The 11,396-nt window shown below is 48.6% G+C and overlaps 1 protein-coding gene across 1 annotated transcript; it reads left to right on the top strand.

Moving 5' to 3' along the window:
* Window positions 1–1,007: 1,007 nt before the first annotated feature.
* Window positions 1,008–5,481, top strand: LOC140120478 (uncharacterized). Its single transcript, XM_072139504.1, has 3 exons — window positions 1,008–1,784; window positions 3,288–4,728; window positions 5,148–5,481. Exons 1-2 carry the CDS (start codon window positions 1,022–1,024, stop codon window positions 4,559–4,561), a joined length of 2,037 nt encoding a protein of 678 aa, XP_071995605.1. The 5' UTR covers window positions 1,008–1,021; the 3' UTR covers window positions 4,562–4,728; window positions 5,148–5,481.
* The last annotated feature ends 5,915 nt before the right edge of the window (window positions 5,482–11,396 follow it).

Below are 11,396 nucleotides of genomic sequence, written 5' to 3'. Positions count from 1 at the left end.
TTCCTGCATGTGTCGCTTCCCCAGCTGAGGTCCGCCGGAGTTCACCTTCTTCTTCCCGGTGCATGTAAGTGCTGATCTTGTGACACAATTTCGTGGTTAAATTCTGCGGTTTTTCAGAATCAGTCGGGTTGTCCGACGTCCACGCCCCTCGATTTGTGTCGCTTGAAAGCCGGCACCGATGCGCCACAATCCGATCGTGTGCGCCAAAAACCCCTGTTAAATGCGGCACAACTCGGAAATTGCCGGAAAACACGACGAAAATTCGGTCCGCGGATCCTTAGTAAATGAGCCCCAATGCGTTTATAGCAGGTCAGTTGTTTGGTGTAAATATAGTGAAAGAATGTGGTGATAAGTATGAGCGCCATATTAGGCTGTGTTCACTTGCTGGATATTTAATAAACATAATGGCGTTTGTAATATACAGTATAAAATTCCCATGCACCTACTGACTTTAATCTATCCATAAAATCCAAAAAAGAAGCAGCACTCCAGATACAAACAGGTAAAAGTGAAGAAGAGTTTATTCCAAAACTGGCAAAGTTTCGGTGTGTTACCCCCTTTCTCATTATAGCTTTAATTAGTGGCTACATAGTGAGATAAATTACAGCCAAAAGGGAAGATAATCTGTGGATAATTCTCTCAATATATTCTTCTGAAGGTGACGTGTGTGTGATGTGCATGCAACCAAACCAGGACATACACAATATTAATATACCATGTAACATATACATAGTGTATGCAGTATGTACACACATACATAAATTCAAATGCAGTAAACATACTGTAAAAGACATGAATGATGATGTCACAATGACAGAGAATCTCCCCCAATGGCTGATGACATCATAATGCCAGATCAATTCCAGCTCACTGTCCAATCAGGAGGCAGGAAAGTAGCCACGCCCACTGAAAATTGACCAATCCGGAGCAAGATAGCCAGGGGGCGGGGCTGCACTAAGGTATAAAAGGCAGCACACGCAGCCAGGTGGTCAGAGACAACATGGATCATCAGACAGGCAACATGGTGGAGCAGGTCATCCTGAAAGAATATAACCAGATCCAGGAGCAGCTCCACAGCCTGGATGAAGAGTACTACAGCAAAAAGGATGAGGACAGCAAAAATGGTGAAGAACTGGAGAATAAAATCTCAGAGGATGAAGAAATGCAACCACAGGCACCAAAGAAACTGGAGAACGCTATGGGTGGACCAAGAAACCGCTTTTTAGCCCTGCTCCGGAGACCACGGAGGTGGATTGCTGGTATCAAACACAGAGGAACCTATATTGTCAATGAGGAACCTTCTAATGAGATCCCTGGACCCAGTCATATCAACTTGGAGGACAGTATGGCCGACAGCAAAGGTAGGAAATTACTACGGGTCGGCCAGGTGGTCAGAAACAACATGGATCATCAGACAGGCAACATGGTGGAGCAAGTCATCCTGAAAGAATATAACCAGATCCAGGAGCAGCTCCACAGCCTGGATGAAGAGTACATCGAATACTGCAGCAAACAGAATGAGGACAGCAAAAATGGTGAACAACTGGAGAATAAAATCTCAGAGGATGAAGAAATAGAGGCAGAAGTGCAACCACGGGCACCAAAGAAACTGGAGAAAGCTACGGGTAGACCAAGAAACCGCTTTTTAGCCCTGCTCCGGAGACCACGGAGGTGGATTGCTGGTCTCAAACACAGAGGGACCTATATCGTCAATGAGGAACCTTCTAATGAGATCCCTGGACCCAGTCATATCAACATGGAGGACAGTATGGCCGACAGCAAAGGTAGGAAATTACTAAGGATCATTTCTATGTAAAAGAAGTGTTTATTGCACATAGCACAATCGGTGTATGTAGTACATATGGATATTTAATCTGTTGGCTGAAGTGTTTAGACCATGTGATCACTGCACTGATTTAACCCCTTCCCGCCGCGGCCCTTTTTCGATTTTGCTTTTTCATTTTTCACTCCCCACATTCAAAAATCTGTAACTTTTTTATTTTTCCATGTACAGAGCTGTGTGATGGCTTATTTTCTGCGTAACAAATTACACTTCAAAATGGTGGTATTTAATATTCCATGCCGTGTACCGGGAAGCGGGCAAAAAATTCCAAATGCAGTGAAATTGGTAAAAAAACGCATTTGTGCCGTATTCTTGTGGGCTTGGATTTTACGGATTTCACTGTGCACCCCAAATGACATGTCTACTTTATTCTTTGGGTCGCTACGATTACGGGGATACCAAATTTGTATAGGTTTTATAATGTTTTCATACATTTAAAAAAATGTAAACCTCCTGTACAAAATTTTTTGGGGGGATTTTGCCATCTTCTGGGGCTAATAACTTTTTCATACTTTTGTGTATAGAGCTATGGGTGGTGTAGTTTTTTGCGGATTTCGATTACGTTTACAATGGTTTCATTTTTAGTACTGTACGACCTTTTGATCACTTTTAATAGAATTTAAAAAAAAATTTTAAATGGCAAAAAAGTGCCATTTTCGACTTTGGGCGCGATTTTCCGTTACGAGGTTTAACGCATTGAAAAACCGTTATCATATTTTGATAGATCGGGCATTTTCGGACGCGGCAATACCTAATGTGTTTATGATTTTTACTGTTTATTTATATTTATATCAATTCTAGGGAAAGGGGGGTGATTTGAATTTTTAGGTTTTTTTATTATAATTTTTTTATTTTAACTTTTTTTTTATTTTTACTATTTTTCAGACTCCCTAGGGTACTTTAACCCTAGGGTGTCTGTACGATCCTATCATATACTGCCATACTACAGTATGGCAGTATATGGGGATTTTACTACTCATACATTACCATGTGCTGACAGCACATGGTAATGAATGGGTTAACCCGAAGTAGCTTTGGGTCTTCGTGAGACCCGAAGCTACCATGGCGACGGATCGCCGCTCTTCATGACGTCACGGGGAGCGACGATCCACGGAAAGATGGCGGCGCCTGCGCGCCGCCGTCTTTTTAATGCCGCCGGCAAAGGTGCCAGCACTGATCGCGGGTGTTACAGGTAAGCCTTTGCTGCAATATGCAGCAAAGACTTACCGGCTATGGAGAGGGCTCGGCCCGCGAGCCCTCTCCATGTACCGGGACCCGACATGTGACGTAGTATTACGTCACATGTCGGTAAGGGGTGAAAAGAAGCAATGATTGGTTGACAGTAAATATACATTTATACATAGTGACACGTATTGGATACAAATCACGATAATATGCCATGTCTCATTCCACTGACATGATATATATATGCTTTTTTTTACAGCCAGTATGTCACATACAGAAGACCAGAAGGATGATGAAGAGAAACAGCACACCATACAATCTAGCAAAAAGAAGATGGATACTTGTAGATCTGCGCAGGATGTCCGCCGTGACCCCAGCTCTATTGACCCTACTACCAGAGAGGAGCCCCGCAGGTCTGCACAGTCATCTTCGAGCAGCGGATACCAGGACACCACAGCTGAAACCTCTGTGGTAGAAGCCGGCACCTCTGCCCAAGCATCCGCTGCCACAGTGCCCCTATCACTGGAGTCCTTCACGTTCCACCGCTTACTGGGTCAAGGAGGCTTTGCTCAAGTCTACCTGGCGACAGATAGGATTCGCAGAGAGCGCGTTGCCATCAAGGTCATCGATAAAAGGGATTACACTGAAGCTGGCTACAGCTTTGTAGAGCGACACATCCTTCAACTCTCCCATGCCAGCCCATTTCTCATCCATGGGCTGGCTGCCTTCCACACGTTTAACTTTGTGTATTACGTGATGGAAGTGGCCACTAGAGGGGACCTGCTTGATCTTATCCTAGAAATGTGTCCTCTTGATACAGCGACTGTAACATTCATCATAGCAGAAGTGGTCTGTGGCACAGAATTCCTCCACAGCAAAGGGATTCTTCATCGAGATCTAAAGCCAGAAAATCTACTCCTGACCACGGAAGGCCATATCAAAATCACTGATTTTGGCCTGGCTGTGAAAGGCGTTGCTGAGAGGATTACAGATGACTGTAGGGGAACGGCAGGATTTGCAGCCCCAGAAATGATCCTTGGCTTACCACATGGGAGAGCTGTGGATTATTTTGCCATTGGCGTCATCCTCTTTGGGCTGGTGACAGCATGGTATCCATTCCCTGGAGAAGGTCCAAGAGAATTGGAGCAATCTGTCCTCAATCATGAACCACACTTCCCAGAGTCTCTTCCCCCTGACACAGTCAGCATTTTACAAGGACTGTTGTGCAAAGACCAGTTCCATCGCCTTGGAGTCAATGGAGACATCAGGGAACATCAATTCTTCTCTGATATAAACTGGGAAGATGTGGAAGCTAGGAAGATGGCACCACCAGAAATCCTGAGGTCAGAAGCCATTGACCTCAATGTGGAAGATACTATGGACTATGCTGAACCACCACACTACATAAAATCTAAGTACCAAAAAATGTTCAACCAGTTCAGCTTTGTATGTCCAGAATGGTCAACACAGTATCACCCTGTCATCACCAGGAACTGGGTGGCCACACTCTTTAGCAGATGGTCATCCAAATAGTAAGAACAATCCAAGGACAATGGTGGTGGATGGCCCATTGCTCCCAGCCTAATTCTTCATCCCAATCTCCTAATCCCTCCATAACCCCATGTAGAGGCCCATGTAGCTTGCAGCTTGACCACCAGTATAGTATAATCAGATGAGGCAACACTACTGCAATGGAGCAGGTAAGTAGTAGGACGATATCCATTACTCTTCTCATTGTAGTGCGCAGGGCAATGATGTGTATATAATGAATGATTTTTCTTCAGGTTGTGTATTAATGTGTATAATTCTGCTGCCGCCTTATCTTAACACACTGACAGGCAGAGGGTAACCACTCAATTAGATGAGTCTCTTGCCTGTAAGATGTATAATATGGAAATGATAGGTGTCCATAGCCATTGCTATATAAATGTGCATAGAATTAACTAGTGATTTAGAATCCTCTACTGAAATCCCAAATCTATAATGAGCAGAGACTTCAATAAATCAATTATGAGGTCTCCGGATTTGTATGGTAGCAGAAGATGTGGCAAGCATATTTGTATCCTGAGCTCCATGTTTAGTCATAATCACTTACATACATTTTCTTTTGTTTCTGTAGATCACCGCTCCAGTTCAAGGCCTCGCTGTATCCTCCATAATGTATGACGTTTACCGAACTCGACCTGCAGGTTGCGTCTTGCGCCTTGACAAGAAGGTTGCGTCTTGCGTCTTCACCTACCGGACTTGACTTGAAGGTTGCAGCATGCGCCTTCACCATGTGGATTTGACATGAAGGTAGCGACTTGCTACTTCACACACCGCAAATGGACTGCCTAAAGGTAGCATCTAGCATGTTTGCCAAGAGTCCATAGACCTTCTGAAGGTAGCCTATGGTTCCTTCACCCACCGCAAATGGACTGCCAACAGGTAGCATCTCGCATGTTTGCCTAGCGTCCATAGACCCTCTGAAGGTAGCCTCTGGCTCCTTCACCCACCGCAAATGGACTGCCAACTGGTAGCATCTTGCATGTTTGCCAAGCATCCATAGACCTTCTGAAGGTAGCCTCTGGCTCCTTCACCCACCGCAAATGGACTGCCAACTGGTAGCATCTTGCATGTTTGCCAAGCATCCATAGACCTTCTGAAGGTAGCCTCTGGCTCCTTCACCCACCGCAAATGGACTGCCAACTGGTAGCATCTCGCATGTTTGCCAAGCGTCCATAGACCTTCTGAAGGTAGCCTCTGGCTCCTTCACCCACCGCAAATGGACTCCCAACAGGTAGCATCTTGCATGTTTGCCTAGCGTCCATAGACCTTCTGAAGGTAGCCTCTGGCTCCTTCACCCACCTCAAATGGACTGCCAACTGGTAGCATCTCGCATGTTTGCCAAGCGTCCATAGACCTTCTGAAGGTAGCCTCTGGCTCCTTCACCCACCGCAAATGGACTGCCAACTGGTAGCATCTCGCATGTTTGCCAAGCGTCCATAGACCTTCTGAAGGTAGCCTCTGGCTCCTTCACCCACCGCAAATGGACTGCCAAGTGGTAGCATCTTGCATGTTTGCCAAGCATCCATAGACCTTCTGAAGGTAGCCTCTGGCTCCTTCACCCACCGCAAATGGACTGCCAACTGGTAGCATCTCGCATGTTTGCCAAGCGTCCATAGACCTTCTGAGGGTAGCCTCTGGCTCCTTCACCCACCGCAAATGGACTGCCAAGTGGTAGCATCTTGCATGTTTGCCAAGCATCCATAGACCTTCTGAAGGTAGCCTCTGGCTCCTTCACCCACCGCAAATGGACTGCCAACTGGTAGCATCTTACATGTTTGCCTGGTGTCCCTAGACCTCTTGAAGGTAGCCCCTGGCTCCTTCACCCACCGCAAATGGACTGCCAACAGGTAGCATCTTGCATGTTTGCCAAGCATCCATAGACCTTCTGAAGGTAGCCTCTGGCTCCTTCACCCACCGCAAATGGACTGCCAACTGGTAGCATCTCGCATGTTTGCCAAGCGTCCATAGACCTTCTGAAGGTAGCCTCTGGCTCCTTCACCCACCGCAAATGGACTGCCAACTGGTAGCATCTCGCATGTTTGCCAAGCGTCCATAGACCTTCTGAAGGTAGCCTCTGGCTCCTTCACCCACCGCAAATGGACTGCCAAGTGGTAGCATCTTGCATGTTTGCCAAGCATCCATAGACCTTCTGAAGGTAGCCTCTGGCTCCTTCACCCACCGCAAATGGACTGCCAACTGGTAGCATCTTGCATGTTTGCCTGGTGTCCATAGACCTCTTGAAGGTAGCCTCTGGTTCCTTCACCCACCGCAAATGGACTGCCAACAGGTAGCATCTCGCATGTTTGCCTAGCGTCCATAGACCCTCTGAAGGTAGCCTCTGGCTCCTTCACCCACCGCAAATGGACTGCCAACTGGTAGCATCTTGCATGTTTGCCAAGCATCCATAGACCTTCTGAAGGTAGCCTCTGGCTCCTTCACCCACCGCAAATGGACTGCCAACTGGTAGCATCTTGCATGTTTGCCAAACATCCATAGACCTTCTGAAGGTAGCCTCTGGCTCCTTCACCCACCGCAAATGGACTGCCAACTGGTAGCATCTCGCATGTTTGCCAAGCGTCCATAGACCTTCTGAAGGTAGCCTCTGGCTCCTTCACCCACCGCAAATGGACTCCCAACAGCTAGCATCTTGCATGTTTGCCTAGCGTCCATAGACCTTCTGAAGGTAGCCTCTGGCTCCTTCACCCACCTCAAATGGACTGCCAACTGGTAGCATCTCGCATGTTTGCCAAGCGTCCATAGACCTTCTGAAGGTAGCCTCTGGCTCCTTCACCCACCGCAAATGGACTGCCAACTGGTAGCATCTCGCATGTTTGCCAAGCGTCCATAGACCTTCTGAAGGTAGCCTCTGGCTCCTTCACCCACCGCAAATGGACTGCCAACTGGTAGCATCTCGCATGTTTGCCAAGCGTCCATAGACCTTCTGAAGGTAGCCTCTGGCTCCTTCACCCACCGCAAATGGACTGCCAAGTGGTAGCATCTTGCATGTTTGCCAAGCATCCATAGACCTTCTGAAGGTAGCCTCTGGCTCCTTCACCCACCGCAAATGGACTGCCAACTGGTAGCATCTCGCATGTTTGCCAAGCGTCCATAGACCTTCTGAAGGTAGCCTCTGGCTCCTTCACCCACCGCAAATGGACTGCCAAGTGGTAGCATCTTGCATGTTTGCCAAGCATCCATAGACCTTCTGAAGGTAGCCTCTGGCTCCTTCACCCACCGCAAATGGACTGCCAACTGGTAGCATCTCGCATGTTTGCCAAGCGTCCATAGACCTTCTGAGGGTAGCCTCTGGCTCCTTCACCCACCGCAAATGGACTGCCAAGTGGTAGCATCTTGCATGTTTGCCAAGCATCCATAGACCTTCTGAAGGTAGCCTCTGGCTCCTTCACCCACCGCAAATGGACTGCCAACTGGTAGCATCTTCCATGTTTGCCTGGTGTCCCTAGACCTCTTGAAGGTAGCCCCTGGCTCCTTCACCCACCGCAAATGGACTGCCAACAGGTAGCATCTTGCATGTTTGTAGCCTCTGGCTCCTTCACCCACCGCAAATGGACTGCCAACTGGTAGCATCTCGCATGTTTGCCAAGCGTCCATAGACCTTCTGAAGGTAGCCTCTGGCTCCTTCACCCACCGCAAATGGACTGCCAACTGGTAGCATCTCGCATGTTTGCCAAGCGTCCATAGACCTTCTGAAGGTAGCCTCTGGCTCCTTCACCCACCGCAAATGGACTGCCAAGTGGTAGCATCTTGCATGTTTGCCAAGCATCCATAGACCTTCTGAAGGTAGCCTCTGGCTCCTTCACCCACCGCAAATGGACTGCCAACTGGTAGCATCTTGCATGTTTGCCAAACATCCATAGACCTTCTGAAGGTAGCCTCTGGCTCCTTCACCCACCGCAAATGGACTGCCAACTGGTAGCATCTCGCATGTTTGCCAAGCGTCCATAGACCTTCTGAAGGTAGCCTCTGGCTCCTTCACCCACCGCAAATGGACTCCCAACAGCTAGCATCTTGCATGTTTGCCTAGCGTCCATAGACCTTCTGAAGGTAGCCTCTGGCTCCTTCACCCACCTCAAATGGACTGCCAACTGGTAGCATCTCGCATGTTTGCCAAGCGTCCATAGACCTTCTGAAGGTAGCCTCTGGCTCCTTCACCCACCGCAAATGGACTGCCAACTGGTAGCATCTCGCATGTTTGCCAAGCGTCCATAGACCTTCTGAAGGTAGCCTCTGGCTCCTTCACCCACCGCAAATGGACTGCCAACTGGTAGCATCTCGCATGTTTGCCAAGCGTCCATAGACCTTCTGAAGGTAGCCTCTGGCTCCTTCACCCACCGCAAATGGACTGCCAAGTGGTAGCATCTTGCATGTTTGCCAAGCATCCATAGACCTTCTGAAGGTAGCCTCTGGCTCCTTCACCCACCGCAAATGGACTGCCAACTGGTAGCATCTCGCATGTTTGCCAAGCGTCCATAGACCTTCTGAAGGTAGCCTCTGGCTCCTTCACCCACCGCAAATGGACTGCCAAGTGGTAGCATCTTGCATGTTTGCCAAGCATCCATAGACCTTCTGAAGGTAGCCTCTGGCTCCTTCACCCACCGCAAATGGACTGCCAACTGGTAGCATCTCGCATGTTTGCCAAGCGTCCATAGACCTTCTGAGGGTAGCCTCTGGCTCCTTCACCCACCGCAAATGGACTGCCAAGTGGTAGCATCTTGCATGTTTGCCAAGCATCCATAGACCTTCTGAAGGTAGCCTCTGGCTCCTTCACCCACCGCAAATGGACTGCCAACTGGTAGCATCTTCCATGTTTGCCTGGTGTCCCTAGACCTCTTGAAGGTAGCCCCTGGCTCCTTCACCCACCGCAAATGGACTGCCAACAGGTAGCATCTTGCATGTTTGCCAAGCATCCATAGACCTTCTGAAGGTAGCCTCTGGCTCCTTCACCCACCGCAAATGGACTGCCAACTGGTAGCATCTCGCATGTTTGCCAAGCGTCCATAGACCTTCTGAAGGTAGCCTCTGGCTCCTTCACCCACCGCAAATGGACTGCCAACTGGTAGCATCTCGCATGTTTGCCAAGCGTCCATAGACCTTCTGAAGGTAGCCTCTGGCTCCTTCACCCACCGCAAATGGACTGCCAAGTGGTAGCATCTTGCATGTTTGCCAAGCATCCATAGACCTTCTGAAGGTAGCCTCTGGCTCCTTCACCCACCGCAAATGGACTGCCAACTGGTAGCATCTTGCATGTTTGCCTGGTGTCCATAGACCTCTTGAAGGTAGCCTCTGGCTCCTTCACCCACCGCAAATGGATTGCCAACAGGTAGCATCTTGCATGTTTGCCTAGCGTCCATAGACCTTCTGAAGGTAGCCTCTGGCTCCTTCACCCACCGCAAATGGACTGCCAACTGGTAGCATCTCGCATGTTTGCCAAGCGTCCATAGACCTTCTGAAGGTAGCCTCTGGCTCCTTCACCCACCGCAAATGGACTGCCAACTGGTAGCATCTCGCATGTTTGCCAAGCGTCCATAGACCTTCTGAAGGTAGCCTCTGGCTCCTTCACCCACCGCAAATGGACTGCCAACTGGTAGCATCTCGCATGTTTGCCAAGCGTCCATAGACCTTCTGAAGGTAGCCTCTGGCTCCTTCACCCACCGCAAATGGACTGCCAACTGGTAGCATCTCGCATGTTTGCCAAGTGTCCATAGACCTTCTGAAGGTAGCCTCTTGCTCCTTCACCCACCGCAAATGGACTGCCAACTGGTAGCATCTCGCATGTTTGCCAAGCATCCATAGACCCTCTGAAGGTAGCCTCTGGCTCCTTCACCCACCGCAAATGGACTGCCAAAAGGTAACATCTCGCATGTTTGCCTAGCGTCCATAGACCTTCTGAAGGTAGCCTCTGGCTCCTTCACCTACCACAAATGGACTGCCAACAGGTAGCATCTTGCATGTTTTCCTGGCGTCCATAGACCTTTTGAAGGTAGCTTCTTGCTCCTTCACCCACTGCAAATGGACTGCCAACAGGTAGCTTCTTGCATGTTTGCCTGGTGTCCATAGACCTCTTGAAGGTTGCCCCTGGCTCCTTCACCCACTGCAAATGGACTGCCACTAGGTAGCACCTCGCATGTTTGCCTAGCGTCCATAGACCCTCTGAAGGTAGCCTCTGGCTCCTTCACCCACTGCAAATGGACTGCCAACAGGTAGCATCTCGCATGTTTGCCTGGCGTCCATAGACCTTTTGAAGGTAGCCTCTGGCTCCTTCACACACCGCAAATGGAATGCCATCAGGAGTCATCTTGTTTGCCTAGCATTCATGAAAACCTCCATCAGTGACCATCAGGCTCTACCATCAGCAAGAGCATAGACCCAGTGAAGAAGGTAACACATGAAGAAGTCATAAAGACCTGAGTTTTTTTCCACCAAGACGTCTTCTAATCCTTCCTTGGGCAACACAGAGGCTCAGTGGTTTGCACTGGGGCCTTGCAGCATCTGGGCCCAGATAGCTCATGGACAGCTCTGCATGGAGTTTGTATATTCTCCCTGTGTTTGCGTGGGTTTCCTCCGGGCACTCCGGTTTCCTCCCACATCCCAAAAATATACTGATAGGTTAATTGGCTTCTTTCCAAATTGTCCCAAACATTAATGATGGTCGTCCCTGCACAACAACAGCAGCAGCAGGAGATAGATCCATCATAAAATAAAAGATACATTTGATGATTTTAAATACAATTGATGATTTCTGTCATTCATTATACAGATCATTCACTGCAATATGTGTCCATAGAGCTTTTAGGCTAGA

This window comes from Engystomops pustulosus, chromosome 3 (assembly GCF_040894005.1).
Source record: "Engystomops pustulosus chromosome 3, aEngPut4.maternal, whole genome shotgun sequence".
NCBI classification, from domain to species: domain Eukaryota; kingdom Metazoa; phylum Chordata; class Amphibia; order Anura; family Leptodactylidae; genus Engystomops; species Engystomops pustulosus.
Note: the sequence above shows the minus strand (reverse complement) of the source record. Positions and strands in the feature narration are given on the sequence as shown.

Bases quoted from the DNA above. Each gene is read 5' to 3' on its own strand.
- LOC140120478 (XM_072139504.1), top strand. From the start codon at position 1,022: ATGGTGGAGCAGGTCATCCTGAAAGAATATAACCAGATCCAGGAGCAG. The intron at 1,785-3,287 runs GTAGGAAATTAC...TTTTTTTTACAG, and splicing joins CAGTATGGCCGACAGCAAAG to CCAGTATGTCACATACAGAA.